The sequence below is a fragment of the Leptopilina heterotoma genome, unplaced genomic scaffold, assembly GCF_015476425.1.
Source record: "Leptopilina heterotoma isolate Lh14 unplaced genomic scaffold, ASM1547642v1 Lhet_14, whole genome shotgun sequence".
NCBI classification, from domain to species: domain Eukaryota; kingdom Metazoa; phylum Arthropoda; class Insecta; order Hymenoptera; family Figitidae; genus Leptopilina; species Leptopilina heterotoma.
The window spans coordinates 2,959,162-2,976,009 of NW_025110859.1; the positions used below are offsets into that span (position 1 = coordinate 2,959,162).

Here is a 16,848-nt window from a genome sequence, read left to right on the forward strand (position 1 = left end):
TTCTTCATTGGTAATAAAAATTATTCATTTTTAGGACATATAGTGAATTATTAATAACGAAATATAATAAAATCCAGTTCTGGTGTTCAAATCAAATATTTATTTTTCTCTCTAAAAATTGAAAAATAATCTCTAATTTTTTATTTTTTTATTATCCACTTTTTTGTCAATTTTATTTTTTTATTTTCCAATTTTTCTATTAGTTTTTTTTTATTTCCTCATTTTTCCATTTATTTTTTTTTTTTTTGCTTCCTCATGGAAGCATTGTTTTTTTTATTATTTTTTGTTTTTAATTTATTATTTAATTATTGAAATTTACGTGAAAAAATTGAAGTTATATTTTGAATTTGATTTAAAACCTCATATAGCAAAGTAGTACCATGGTTATGTTTTCTGGGCCGACTGACATATCAAGCAGGGGGAATGAAAATTGTGGTGCGTGGAAAACAAGCATCAAGAGCTGAAGCGCCAATCTTAGTGGTCGCACCACATTCCACGTTTATAGACGGTGGTATCGTCTATGTTACTGGATTTCCTTCCATCATCGTTAGACGAGAATCAGGATTGAATCCTTTCATCGGAAGTATGATTTTTTCCAAACTCTTTTTTTTCTCTTTCTCTCATGTCTCTAGACGATTTTTTTACCCCTTCAAAAAAAACCCAACATGTAATCAAATTTTTTTTTCTTCTTTAAATCAATCCTTACCACAATGTCTTTTGCAATATATATGTGTGTGGTTAACAATCCAGACTTCTTCTGCTTTTTTTTTATTTATTGAATTTTTAATTTATTTTGTTGTACAATCTTCTATTTCATTTATTTTTATTTATCGAATTTTTAATTTATTTGTTGTACAATCGTCTTTGCAATTAAACTTTCTATTTATTATCTGTTTTTTCTTTAAAAAATTTTTTTTTTATTATTTTATTTGTTTACTATTTTATTTTAATATTTTTTTATTTGCAAATAATAGTCAAACAATAAATAATTTATTATTTTATTTAAAAATTTTTTTATTTGCAAAATAACAGTCTAATAATAAAATAAATTTTTGATTTTTTACTATTTACTCATTATTTTACTTTTATATTTTTTTATTTGCAAATAACAGTCAAATAACAATGTTTTACTTATTATTTTTTTTGTTTTCGAAATAATAGCCCAATAATAAATCAATTATTTATTTACTTTTTTTTACTTTACCATTTATTGATTATTTTATTTTATTATTATATTCTTTATTATTTTATTTTATTTGATTTCAGTCGGAAGATATTTTTTTTATAAGAGGATCTGTATGGAAAGTAAATTCTCTCCTATATTGAATGAGTTATTTTTTCCCTATTTGAAAACATTTCTTCTTATTTTTTTGCACAAAAAGAATTTTATTAACAATTGAAAATACGATTTTTTCAATTTTCAATTTTTAATAAAAAATAAAAGACTTCTTTTTATCAATATATGATTGAAAAGAGTTTTTCCTCGAATTTACGATATCGATATAAACGATAAAAAATATTTTACTTTTCTTCATAATAAATATTAATATAAGTAATTTCATTCCTAATAATTTATAATAAAAATAAAATAAACATAATAAAAATAATAATATTAAATATTAAAAATATTGGTTTTCAATTTTTATTTTATTATTATTAATATTTTTATTATTATTTTACAGGCAAAAAATAATTTTCCATTTCAGAATAAAAATAATGACAATAATAATAATAATAATAAAAATAGTAAAAATGAATATTTAAAAACCCGAATGATTACAAAAAAATTATCAAGTTCACAATTGTAAAATGACAACAATTTTTTTTCGAAGTTAAAAAAAAGAAAATAAAAATACACTGCGCATGCTCAAAGCAGGTAATACACTTTAACTAGGGCAGGCAACTCATTTACAGCAAGGCACACCGACCCAGTGTTACAAAAAAAAAAAAAAAATGAGCGACTCCCTTCCAAAAAATTAAACTTTACAATAATTTATTATTATACAAAATAAATAAATGACAAAACATTTGCAGTAAACATTTGTCATTTATATAGCATTTAATGTACTTAACGATAAACATATTTAAATGTCCTATATTTCAACGTCCTTCCTTCTAACATTTTTTTCTCTCTCTCTCTCTCTCTCTTTTTTTTTTATTATACACAATGAAAATAATATTTAAATTCAAGGTAACTTTTTCCATATGAAAGTAACAAAGCTTTTTTTTATATAAACAATAAATATATATTGAGTGTATAAAAACTTTGTGATTAAAAATACGTCCTAATTTTTAGTAAAATGAACATTAAATATGATTTATGATTTGAAAAAAAAAAATAATGAAGAAGAAGAAGAAGACAAGAGTAGTCACATTCACCATATATGTACACGAAATCAAGTATATGGAAAACTTGTTAGGGGGGGAAAATTACACAAAAAAGAGTATATTAAAATTCATTTAAAAAAATCTCTTTTTGAAATTCCAACAGAATTTTTATTTTTTATTAAATTTCAAAGGAAAAAAATGTTTTGTCCAAAAAATAATATCCAAAAGAGAATAATTAAAATTCATTAAAAAAATCTCTTTTTGAAATTCCAGCAGATTTTTTCAATTTGAAATTCAACGGTTAAAAAAATTGTTGAGGGAAAAATATTATCAAAAAAAAAAAAAAGAGTAATTAAACTTCAATTGATCACAGACGGAAAAAATGTTACAATAGTAACGAATTTATTGCAATATTTACCTTTCAATTGTTGTCAATATTTAGATAATTATTATAATTTTACGATTTTATTAATTTTAATTTTTTTTTTATTATTTGAATTATTTAAATAATTGAAAGGGAAAGTTTTACTAAAAGTAATATATCTAATGAATAATTACAGAACTCATCAATTATACGCAACCCGTTTATGTTTGGCGAGATGATCCAAATTCAAGGCAAAATACAATTAAAGAAATTATCGATAGAGCAACGTCGAAAGAAGATTGGCCTCAGGTAAAATTGTTTTTTATCTAAATAAATAACTAAATAAATATCAGTACCAAATTGTCAATAGATAATAGAAAATAAATTTTTTTAATGAAAATGAAAATAATAAAAAAAATAATATCAAAATTGATAAAAGTTGCAAATTTATTTGCGGAAAATAATTTTTATCTTAGTGCATTAAATTAATTGAATTAAATTAAAAAATTGAAAAATTAATTGAATTAAATTAAATTTAATTAATTATTAAAAATAGTGGATTTACAGACGAGTTTTACTCAAAAATACTAAAAAAAATTGAATTTTGAAAAAATTATATAACTGATTGCATAAATTCAATTATTTTCAAAAGTAATCAAATTCTTTTCCAAAATTCAATTATATTTAAAAAATTTTTAATAAAATTCTTGTCAAAATTCAATTTTTTAAAAAATTTTAATACATTTTTTGGCCAAATTTCAATTATTATAAAAAATTTTTCTCAATTTCATATAAATTCTATTATATTTACAATTTTTTTTATAAATTTCTTCACAGTAATTTAATTATTTTCAATAAATAATAAATTTTTTTACAGGGATTGAATTATTTTCATAAATAATAAAATTCTTTTTAAGAATTCAATTATTTTCATAAAAATAAAAGTCATTGCAGAATTTCAATTATTTTTAATACAATTTTTATTCGAATTCGTCGAAAAATGTAATTGTTCTTAACAATTGTATTAAAAATCGTTTTAAAAAAATCAATTATTTAAAAATGTTTTAATAAAATTCTTTATGAGAATTCAATTTTAAGAAATATTTAATTATTCAATAAATTATTTATTTTTCCATTTAAATAATTGAAATTCTCGTAGAATTTTCTAATAAAAATTGATTTAACAATTAATTTCAGTTAAAATTTTGAATTTGAATATTTAGTATTCAAATTTTTCAAGTATTGAAATAATATTTGAATATTTATTATTCAAATTTTTCAAGTATTGAAATAATATCTGAATATTAAAAGCATTATAGCATGAAGTTTAAGAAATAATTGAATTTTGAAAAGGTAAATTAAATTCATTGAAAATCTTAATTTTTCATACTTATAACTAACAATTTTGTAAAATTAATTATTTTGAAAAAGTTTAATTGAATTTTTTTCTGAAATTATTTGAAGTGTTTATTTTTCAATAAGTATTGAATTGAAGAATTTCTGAATAATTGAAATTTCGTAAAATTGAATAATGTAAACAAATGGATTTGAAAATTCTCAAAGAACTTTTTCAAAAATTATTAAAGATAATTCATTTAAAGAAGAATTTTATATTTCAAAATTCTAGAAAATAATAATTGAATTAAAATTTCTTGTCCTAATTTCAATTATTTTCAAAAATAAAATGCATTTTTCTAATTCCAATGATTTTCAATATGTAATATTTTAATAAAATTTCTCAAAAAGAATTCAATTATTTAAAAAGAATTTTAATAAAATTGTATGCAAACATATAATTATTTTCATAGATAATAAAAATTTCACGCAGGAATTCAATTATTATTTTCATAAAAAATAATTTAAAATTCTAGAAAATAATAATTGAAAAAAAAATAAAAATAATTTTGATGAAGACAGTAACAATATTCTTGTAATATAATATAATGATTTAATTACTCGTTAATTTTTATTATTATAAAACATGAAGATATTGATTGCTCCGAGTCGAAGACTCGGAGTGATCGATATCTTTATGTTTTATAATAAATATTCTTATAAGTTGTTAAATTTCAAAAAGGTTTGAATTTGAATGTTTTGAAAATCTTAATTCCTGTGGAAAAATAAAATGATTGAATATTTATTTAGAAAAGAAGTTTTATTGATGTTTTCGAATAATTTTACAATCGTTTTCAACAAATAGAAATTTTGTAAATATTTTTTCCAAAATAAATTAAAAATTTCTTAAACAAAATTTGATTTATAACATTTTTTTTACTTAAAACTTGTACTTTGTTTATGAATTGTAATTGAAAAGCAGGAAATGTGCAAAATATTTTCTACTTTCTAATTTTAATTTTCCAACAATTTTTTAATTTTTTTTTAGGAAAAAGGAAAACATAACTGCATAATTTCGATTTGTCGAACAATTAAGTTTTTCATATTAAAAAAAAAATAATAATAATAATAATAATAACAATAATAATAATAATATTAATAATAATAATCATAATTAATAATTAATTAATAATTAATAATACCCAGAGAAATGTATTATTTGAACCAAATTATAATTAATTATTTAAAATTATATTTAGTAAAAATAATTTTGAACCAACTATAATTTATTAATATTCATTTATATTTTTGATATATTTATTAATTGAGTTAATTAATTCTTCTTGACAAATTGTTCTAGGTAATGATATTTCCCGAAGGCACTTGCACCAATCGCTCTTGCTTGATTACATTTAAGTCTGGCGCATTTTACCCCGGTGTGCCTGTTCAACCAGTCTGCATACGCTATCCCAATAAATTAGACACAGTCACATGGACATGGGAAGGTCCTGGAGCGTAAGTATTTCATTTCTCACTTTTCTAATTCTCAGACAAAAACTAAAAAATTCAAACATATTTTTTTGGTTGACTACATATTTTTGAATTAAAAAAAATTTGTTTTAGTAATTTAAATAAACATTTCATGTTAAATTTATTTTATTTAACTTTTTACTATTATTATTTTAATTTTATTCCAGTAAATATTGTTTCAAATAATTACTATAAAGTAAAATTAAACTGAAAAAAATATTCATTCATTTCAACGTTCGAATTTTTCAGAAAATTTAAAGTAAACGGAATTTTAATTTTATGAGTGAAAAAATTCTAATGAGAAAAAAGAATAAGAAAAATTTTGTTTTATAATTAAATTTATTTTTTAATCATATAATTATATATAATATAATTATGAATATGGAAACAATTTTTGTTTTTAGATTGAAATTATTGTGGTTGACCCTCACTCAGTTGAACAGCAGTTGTGAGATTGAATTTTTACCTGTTTATAAACCAAGTGAAGCTGAAAAGACAGATCCTAAACTCTACGCAAACAATGTTCGTCGGTTTATGGCCGAGTAAGTCTCATATTCTTTTTAAAATTATAAAATTTTATCTATAAAATTATTTGGTAAAATTTCTATTTATTCTTTTTATTCAAATTTTTTTTTCCTTTTATTTCTCTTTACAAAATGTCGTAACAATAAAAATAAGAATTTATTTTTAATTTATTTAAACTTTTTAAACTATTTATTAAATGCAATATGATCAAGAATAGGTATAGTAATTTATTTTAAGCAATAACATTAGTAAAATTAAATAGTAATAATAAATTTGATTAATAAATAATGAAAAATAAAAGAGGAATGAAATTTTTTGCTTAGTTTGACATCGTCTACGTGTTTGCGCAAATAATTATCAGCTTGCACGCATTGCAGCAAAACGTTCCTTATAAACCTATATATATCTATGTGTACATATGACTTTCGATAATTAACTCTATACCTAAAATTTCAATTCGAAATTCTCCATGACAAATATGCAACTCACAATAAAAATTTGAAAATTACTTATAATTTTAGAAATTATGCAAATTTATTTTTAATGCTATCATCAAATAGTATTTTCGAAATAATTATTTTTTAATTTTTTTTAATTATTATTAATTGACTTTCTTCACTTTATTCAAGTATTTTCATACTTCATTGATTTTATTAATTTTTTTTTACTTTAGTAATTGAATTTCTTTTGCTTTTTTTAGTTTATTAATTAATTTATTAATTATTAATTGCAATTAATAAATTAAAGAAGCAAAAGAAATCCAATTTCTAAATTTTTTATTTAGATAAATTTATCAATTGATATTTTTTGCTTTTCAATTTTAAATTGATTCTATTTTTATTTTTCACTTTATTAACTAAATTTTCTATCAAAATTAATAAATGAATTTCTTCTGCTTTTTCATTTTATTAATTGACTTATTTCTTACTTTTTTACTTTAATTGAATTTTTTACTCTACGAATAGAATTTTTTTTACTTTTCATATATTATTAATTGAAATGAAACAATTGAATAGTTACTTAAGAAGTTACAGTAAATATTAATTAATTAATAAAAACTTTACTTTCTTTCTCTTACAATTAATATATTAATAAATAAATTAATTAATTCAATAAAAATTATAAAATTCATTCTCAATTTCGAATTTATGTTTTTGATATTTTAATAAATAGCAAAATTTTTAAGTAAAAATTAGTTTGTATAATATATTAAAGCTATTTTTTTTAATTATCATTTTCAAAAGCTGTCAAATTCTAAAAAAGTGGATAAAAAGTATTGACTATGTAAATAATATCTAAATATAATTTAAAATTGAAAAAAAGGGAAAAAATTATTCAAAATCTACATTAAGTTACCATCAGAGATAACTTGATCAGTTACTAGCAAAAGGTACACATTCTGTACGATCTAAAGTCTCGTCCGTCAGATGGTACCACCTGTACAATATTCATACATTTCGAAATTTTTAACAAAAAAATTTTTATTTATTAATTATTTTATTTATTTTCTATTTACAAAAATAGATTTTATTTTTTACATTTAGAGAAAAAAGATGTATTTGACTACTCAGAGTGTACAAGATTATTTATTTTTTCCAAATAAATTGTATTTGGTTCAAATAAATTTTATTTTTCACAAACACAATTTTTATTTGAACTAAATAAAATTTATTTAAACCAATTAAAAATTATGGACAGTTTTTATTTTCACCAAATGAAAATTATTGGCAATTGTTATTTTGAACAAAATACAAATAAATGATACTAATTTTATTTGAACCAAATGAAAATTGCAGTCCTTCGAAAAAATTCAATTATTTTTATAAATAGTAAAATTCTTCACAAGAATTAAATTATTTTTAATCAAATTTCAATAAAATTACATGAAAGAATTTAATTATTTTTAAAAATTTCCATAAAATTCAATTTCTACAAGAATTTCAAAATTCTCTAAAAATAATTTAATTATTCTCAAAAGATTTTAAAAAAATTCTATATAAAAATTAAATTACTTTCAATGCAATTTTTAAACATATATTCGTCAAAAAAATTGAAAGAATTCAATTATTTTCAAAAAATAATAAAATTATTGTGATGAATTCAATTATTTTGAATATAAATAATAATTCTAATAAAATTCTTTAAAGAAATTCCATTATTTTCGAAACAACTTTAATTGAATTTCTTGAAAAAATTTCATTATTTTCAAATATTTCTATAAATTTCTTTATAATAATTTAATTATATTTTTAAATTTTAATAAATTCTTCGAAACATTTAAATTATTTTTATAAATAGTAAAATTCTTCGCAATAATTCAATTATTTTTATAAATAGTAAAATCCTTTGAAGTAATTTAATTATTTTCAAAACAAGTTTAATTGAATTCCTCGGATGAATTCAAATATTTTTAAATATTTCTATAAATTTCAATTATGTCCTAAAATTTTAATAAATTCTTCAAAACAATTCAACTATTTTTATAAATAGTAAAATTCTTCCCAAGAATTCAATTATTATTTTCAATTCACTTCTAATAAAATTCTTCGTCATAAAATTCAATTTCAAAATTTTCAATTAAAATTATTAAAGAAACTCCATTAGTTTAAAAAAAAAATTCAAAGAAATTCTTCAAAAGAATGTAAGTGGGATTTTTAAAAATTTCAATAAAATTCTTTGCGAGAATTACATGGGTTTAATTGAAACAAATTTTTTGGTTCATTTAAAGAAATAATATATTTAATTCAAATATAAGTTATGGTTGATTTTAAATTATTTATACTCTATACTTTTAAGTTAGAATCAAACATAAAATTTTTATATATATGTATAATTTTTGTTTAAATTAAAATTAGTTTTATTTAAAAAAATATTTGGTATTTTTAATTAAAAAACTAATACCAGAATGTAAAAATTAATTTTTAACTAATTTTTTCCAAATCATAATTTAATCATTCAATATTATTTCCCAGTGTAATTAAATAATTTCCATAATTTTCAGAGCACTACAAATTCCTGTGTCAGACTACACATACGACGATTGTAGAATAATAACAAAAGCTCATCAACTTCACATTCCTTATGCCTCAAGTCTCGTTGAGGCACAAAAACTACGCTACAAACTAGGGTAAATAAAATATTTATTATGCAAAAAACAAAAAAATTTAATCACTCTCTAAATTTTTTTTTTCTTTTTTTTTTAGTTTAATAAAAGCAAAAACCGAGGAGGAATTGGTACAGAACAAAACTGAGAGGTTTTCAACCGAAGTCGATCTAAACGAATTCGCCAGATTACTTAGACTCGATGATAAGGATCTGACGACTCAACAACTTTTCAAAATCAATGACAGGGTAAGTGATGGAAAATTTAATTGTCCCTCGACTACTAATTTTTTTTTTTTTTTTTTTTTTTGGAAAATTAAAAACAAGGTGAAATTAGAAATAGACTACGGCGCACTATTAATAGAGGAGATTGCGCCGCGAATTCATTCGCATCGATTTTACAAAAGACTTCATCATCTCAAAAATGTTCGCTCTGCAGAGCATGATTGAGTATATAGAGTCATTTTTATCATTTTGAGATCTAAGAATAAATATAATTATAAATAATTAAAAATTTATTAATAATTACTTAATATTAATATAATACTACATCCGAAATCGATTGAAAATTAGTTGATAAAATAATAAATTTATTCAAAATTTACAATTATTAATTATTATTAATATATCTAATAAATAATAAAGAACATGTTTCGATAATCTGTTCGCAGTTTGAAGTTAGTTGTTGTTTGCGTTTTTGTTTCTTAACTTTTTTATAATTTTTTTTTTTCAAATATTTTCAATTTTAAAATTAATGTATTAAAAATCATCGAATTATTGTTGCAAAGAATTTTATAAAAAAATTTACTAATAATAGAATTCCTTCAAAGGAATTTTATTACTTAGAAAAATAACTGAATTCTCGCGAAGAATTTTACTATTTATAAAAATAATTAAAATGTTTCGACAAATTTATTAAAATTTTAAGAAATAATTAAAAATAATGAAATTTTTTCGAGAAATTCAATTAAAGTTGTTTCGAAAATAATTGAATTCTTTCAATTTTTTTCACGAATATATTTAAAAATTGCATTGAAAGTAATTTAATTTTTATATAAAATTTTGAAAATAATTCAATTATTTTTAGAGAATTTTGAAATTCTTGTAGAAATTGAATTTTATGGAAATTTTTAAAACTATTTAAATTCTTTCGTGTAATTTTATTTAAACTGGATTAAAAATCATTATTTTCCTGCAAAGAATTTTAGTATTTATAAAAATAGTTGAATTGTTTCGAAGAATTTATTAAAATTGTAGGAAATAATTGAAATTTATGGAAATATTTAAAAATATTTGAATTTATCCGGGGAATTCAATTAAAATTGTTTGGAAATAATATTGAATTCCTGCAAAGAATGTTACTATTTATAAAATTAAATGAATTCTTGCGAAGAATTTTACTATTTATAAAAATAATTAAATTTTTTCGAAGGTTTTATTATAGAAAAAATGGAATTTTTTCGAAATGTGTTAAATTTTTTTTTAAATTGAATTCTTCCGAGGAATTCAATTAAAATTGTTTTAAAAATAATTGAATTTTTATAAAGATTTTACTATTTAAAAAAATAATTAAAAATAATTAAATATTAAAATTAATCCTTTAAAAGGATTTATTAAAAGTTTAGAAAATAATTGAATTCTTTCGTGAAATTTTATTAAAATTTTTGAAAATATGAACAGTAATAATTAATTTTGTACTTAAAAATTGAATTTTTTAAATTTTGATTATGAAACTATTAACATTTGCTAGTTTTTATTATAATGGATAGTATCAAAGTCAATTTTTAATTATTATAACAATTAGTTAATTAAAATTTAATTTGTAATTAACATAAATATAATAAATAATAAATAATAAAACATAAATATAAATATAATTAAAAATAATTAAAAGTTAATATAATAAAAAAAAGTTAATAATATAAAATTGGTTTACAATAAATTAATAATTAATTAACATAATAATAATATTTAATTCGTAAACCGTTTTACAATCAAAAGTAATTAAAAATTGTTTGAAAATTATTTTACAATTAACATAATTATAAATTTTTTTTCGCAAAAATAACAATTATTATCAAATTTTCAGCATGGAACGGGGAAAATAGATTTTGAAGAGTACATCTTCACTGTAGTAGCAGTTGCAACAGCAAATTCAGAACAAGACTTACTTAATTTTGCTTTCGAGGTAAAGTTTTTAAATTTATTTTTGACAAAAATTTAACTTTTAAAAGAAAAAAAAAATTACAAATTCTTTAAAAAGAAAATAAAAAATTTCTGCTTAAAATAATATTTTCAAAAATTAAAAATTTAATTTTCAGCTATGTAGTCCTAGTGGAATGAAATATTTAAATATACTCGAACTTGAAAAAGCTCTCAAGCTCTCATTGCATATTTCATTGGAAGATTCAGAAAGGATTTTCCTTCAAGCTAAAAGAGAAGAAAACGCCGATCGAGTTAGTTTAGGTAATTAATTTCTATAAATTATAATTATTAATTTTATAAATAATAGGTCATTTATTTATAAATTATATTTTTTATGTTACTTATTACTACAAGAGAGGAGTTAATTAATTAATTAATCATTCAATTTTTAACGGACTAGAGGGAGTTATGAATAAATGAATAATTTATTAATTATTAATTTATTTAATTTAATTACAATTGAATTTAATTTCAATTTTATATTTTTAATTTTTTATAAATCGATTTTTAAATTAATAAATTTAATTTAATTTTAATTTTTAATAAAAAAAATAAATTTAATTTCAGATGACGTTTTAGTGGTTTTAAGTTCACGCACCGAATTCTCGCACATGTTCGTCAGCAATACCGACTTAAAAAGGAAAAAGTCCATTTGAGAGTGCCTGTGTTCAAAATCACAAAGTCCTCCACTAACTCGGAAGCATCAAGATTCCGACACTCTACTTGTGAATAAAACTTGCTCCAGTCCCGTGTAAAACAAAAAAAAAATTATTATTTATCAATTCATGAAAAATATTACGAGAAATAAAAAAAAAATTTTTTTCGGTTTTCTTCGAAATCTAGTGATGCATCATCACTAGCAAGTGAACTAATAGACAAAATGAAAGAATAAAATATAAGCGAAAGATTAATTTTAGTCAATAAATATATGGCACCGACCTAATTAATAAATAATAGAAATAGTAAAAAAAACCTATGCAAAAAATAAAAAAGTAATATTGATAAATAATAATATTAATAATATTGATATATTATTAATTAGCCAATTAATGATAATATTAATTTTAATTATAAAAAAATAATTACTATTAATATTAATAATAGTGGTGATAATATCGATCTTTCTCAGCGAATTATTAATTAATAATATTAATATTTATTAATGTTAATACATCAATTAATATTATAATAATATTAATAAATAGACAAATTCGCTTTACAGAGACATTTCCCTTGACGGGATAATAATAATAATAATTATAATAATAATATAGCTTATATATTGGTTGTTATGCATAATTTATTTTTGTTAAAAAATACTTTTTAGAGTCATGTAAATAATAGACGCTAAGTATAGAAAACGTCATTGTTGGGTATGTGCAGTAAAGTTGTCAATTTTTCCGATCTATATATATATTATAGTAATTTGTATTTTATGATATATACATATAAGTAATATATTATATAATCGTGGTATTATATATTATATATTATATTATATGCGTATAAAATATGTTGAACGCTTGAAAAGAAACAACTATTCATATAACTGTGTACAAATATATTTCTTTGTATAGAAATTATTTAGAAAAACAAATTTCACTGTAAGAAAAAAAACAATATAGAGCAATTGTTATTTACGCAGAAAAAAAAGTTTCATCATAAAATTAAATTTCACAATTCTTCCATTAATTACTATACACGGAGAGAAGAGCAAAAAGTTATAAACAAAAATAAAATATACAAAAAGCAGGAATTTAAATTAAATTAAAAATTTTATATCCTGAAATAATAGTAAAAATTGTAAAATTTGTAATTTCCGCAATTTTCAACATTTCAATTTTCCAGTTTTTATTTTCTACTTTCAATTTTCAATCTTCAAGTTTCAATTTAAAATTTTCGACTTTCAATTTTTTTATTTTCAAACTTCAATATTATCAATTTTTAATTTTCTATTTTAAATTAAAATTCGTCTTCTTTATACCGCGAAAATTCAAAAGTTTTATTTATTTCAAGTTATTAAAAAAAAAAAAAATCTGAAAGTATACAATAATGCTTAAAATAAAAAAAATTTCAGTATTTTTTGAAAACTCCAAACAAAAATTTGAAACTAAAAAACTTTTCTTGTTTCAAAAGAAAAAAAATGTGTGAAATATTTATTGAAATGAAATATTTCTTTAAATAAAATATTTCATTAAGTAAAATATTTATTTGGACTTTATTTGGAAAAATATATTTGAACAAAATTCCAGACATAACTTCCAAAATAAAAAATCTCTTCCATTAAATATCGCTAATCAATCATTAATACGCTAAATATGAAAGTATTAGTCAATATATCGCACGTTATAAAACAAGAAAAGAATGGGAAAAAAATCAAAATAAGAAAAATTTGTTATTTATCTTAAAAAAAATATTTATGATTGTTAGATTATATATTAATGTTACAAAGAATTAAGCGGACATATTCTTAAAAAAATAAAAAATTGGTCCATTATCAATAAAAAGAAAGATGTAAAAATTCATCTATTATTTAATTTTTAATGTATTTAATTATTTCATATTTTTTTTGCACATTTTTGCCTACTATTTTTTGGTACATTATATATACTTTTATAGATAAATCATTTTGTTTAAAAATTATTGAAAATATTAATATTACGTTAAATAAAATATTAATAATTGAAAATTAATAACTAATAATAATTGTTAATTATTCTGAACAAAAATCTTTACTCTATGTTAATACTATTAATTGTTATTATTAATAATTTTTTTTCTAACATTTATTATTAATAACTATTTATTTACTAAAAAACATTTATTTATTAGGTAATAAATATTTATTAAAATCAATTAATAATTAATATCTAACAATTTCATAATTAATGAATTTCAAGGCTCGAATAACCAGGGAAAATATTTAAAAATCTTTGACAATTTTCAAATCCATTTCTTTACAATATTCAATTTTACGAAATTTCAATTATTCATAAATTCTTCAATTCAATAAATATTAGAAAATAAAAATTTATAATAATTTCAACAAAAAATTCAATTAGGTATTTTTAAAAATTCACACTATACTGCTTTTAATATTCAATTATTATCTAAAATTTTCACTGAAATTCATTTTTAAATTAATTTTTGTTAAAAAATTCTACGAGAATTCAATTATTTAAAATTGTAAATACAAAAATAAAATAATTTATTGAATAATTGAATGTTTCTTAAAATTCAATTCCCATAAAGAATCGTTATCAACAAATTTTCAAATAATTGAATTCTATCAACGAATTTTAATAAAATTTTTAAGAATAATTACATTTTTCGAGAAATTCGATTAAAATTATATTAAAATTAATTGAAATTCTGCAATGAGTTTTATTATTTGTGAAAATAATTGAATCCCCAAGAATAATTTTATTACATTTGAATAATATTTAATTTTTGCAAAAAATATTATTACTCTTGAAAATAATTGAATTTCTGCAATAATTTGTAACTTTTTTAAAATTGAATTTTTTTTGCGTGTTAAACTAAACATCTTCTATAAATCCATTATTTTTAATAATTTTTGAAAAAGTTCTTTAAGAATTTTCAAATGCATTTGTTTACAATTAAATTTTACGAAATTTCAATTATTCGTAAATTCTTTAATTAAATATATATTAGAAAATGAAAACTATAAATAATTTAAAAAATAATCCGCAATTAAATTTTCTCAAAAAAAATTAATTCCACAGAATTGTTAGTTGGAAGTATGAAAAATTGAAATTTTCAAAGATTTTAATCTGAAACCTTTTCAAAATTAAATTATTTCTAAAAATTTACGCTCTAATGCTTTTAATATTTAATTATAATCTAAAATTTTAACTGAAATTCATTTTTAAATAAATTTTTATTAGAAAATTCTACTAGAATTCAATTATTTAAATACAAAAAAAAATTTACTGAATAATTGCATGTTTCTTAAAATTGAATTCTCATAAAGAATTGTAACAATAAATTTTTAAATAATTGAATTCTTTTGGCGAGTTTTAATAAAATTTTTAAAAGTAATTACATTTTTTCGAGGAATTCGATTAAAATTGTATTAAAAATAATTGAAATTCTACAATGAGTTTTATTATTTATCAAAATAATTGAATTCCTAATAAGAATTTTGTTATTTACCAAAATAATTGAAACCCTGTAAAATTTTTTTTGATTGGGGTACAGTTTTTCTAAAACGAATTTTCTATTGTTTTATTTTCTAAAAAATTTTTTTCTATTAAAGGTGAATTTCTAAAAAACTTTTTTCTATTGAAAGTGATTTTTAAATTTTTTTTTCTTTTAATAAAGGCTTGAATAAAGGTCACTTTCTAACAATTTCTTTTTCTAATGAAGGTAATTTTCAAAAAAAAAATTTCTAACAATATTCAATTTTTGAAATAACGAATGATTAAAAAACAATTTATGAAAATTTTTTAATTCTATAAAAAAGTACTTGAGATTTCTTAAAAAAATTATAATAAAATATAGAAATTATGCAAATTTTTAAATAATCTAGTTAAAAATCGTAATTAACAAATATAAATTATAGGGATTTTTTTTCTATAAAGATATTTAAAATTTTTTAAAAAAATGTTTTATAAATAAATTAATTTTGGAAATTTTGATATAAAAATGATGCAAATTATTATTTTTTTCCAAAGAAGAACAGAATTTTGTTAACAAATTGTGATAAGAAATATAGTAATTTTATAAGAATTTTTCTACTTTTTCAAAAAGAAACTTATAATCTTGTTAACAAAATTGTGATTGAGAAACAGAAAATATACAAAATAATTTCCATTTCTTAATCTTAATTTTTTTTAACAATTTTCTAACTTTTATCAAAATTATATGGAATTTTACAAAAATTTTAGGAAAATAAATATTAGAAATCATAACTTTTTAGAAAAATTTTTTTTAGAAATCAAAACTTGTTAGGAAAACCTTTTTTAGAAAACAGATTTCATTAGAAAATATGCTTTTTTTTAGAAAAAAAGGATTAGAAAATATTTTTTAGAAAAAGTGACCACCTACTAGTTTTTTTATTTATGAAAATAATTGAATGATTGGAAAGAAATTTATAAAAAAAATTTGTAAATAATGAAATTCCTGTGAAAGTTGTATTATTTTTTTGAAAATAATTAAAGGTTTGTGTAGAATTTTATTAAATTTTTTTTTTATAAATAATTGAATTCTTTTGGAAAATTTTCGAAAATAATTGAAATTTTGCCAAGAATTTTATTAAAATTTTGTGAAAATAATTGAATTTCGGAGAAGAATATAATTATTTCTAAAAATAATTGAAATTGTGACGAGAATTTAAAAAAATTTTTGAACATAATTGAATTTTTGCGAAGATTTTTATTATTTTTGAAAATAATTGAATTCCTACAATCATTTGAAATTTCTCTAAAATTATCCAA

The 16,848-nt window shown here is 18.8% G+C and overlaps 2 protein-coding genes across 4 annotated transcripts in view; one reads left to right on the forward strand and one right to left on the reverse strand.

The window, feature by feature from the left end:
* The window catches only part of LOC122497979 (lysophosphatidylcholine acyltransferase), a 40,926-nt gene extending 28,501 nt beyond the window's left edge, over positions 1–12,425 (forward strand). Inside the window, exons 4-12 of one of the 2 annotated variants that reach the window (XM_043605440.1) lie at positions 369–583; positions 2,889–3,001; positions 5,388–5,542; positions 5,962–6,099; positions 9,084–9,209; positions 9,286–9,433; positions 11,274–11,372; positions 11,506–11,650; positions 11,957–12,425. In XM_043605440.1, coding sequence (XP_043461375.1) covers positions 369–583; positions 2,889–3,001; positions 5,388–5,542; positions 5,962–6,099; positions 9,084–9,209; positions 9,286–9,433; positions 11,274–11,372; positions 11,506–11,650; positions 11,957–12,045 — 1,228 coding nt within the window. In that variant the 3' untranslated portion in view covers positions 12,046–12,425. The remainder of the gene's footprint in view (positions 1–368; positions 584–2,888; positions 3,002–5,387; positions 5,543–5,961; positions 6,100–9,083; positions 9,210–9,285; positions 9,434–11,273; positions 11,373–11,505; positions 11,651–11,956) is intronic. The other variant, XM_043605439.1, reaches the window with a different exon arrangement.
* LOC122497978 (serine/threonine-protein phosphatase 4 regulatory subunit 1-like) overlaps positions 1–16,848 on the reverse strand; it is a 595,496-nt gene that overhangs the window by 404,753 nt on the left and 173,895 nt on the right. The window lies entirely within an intron of this gene.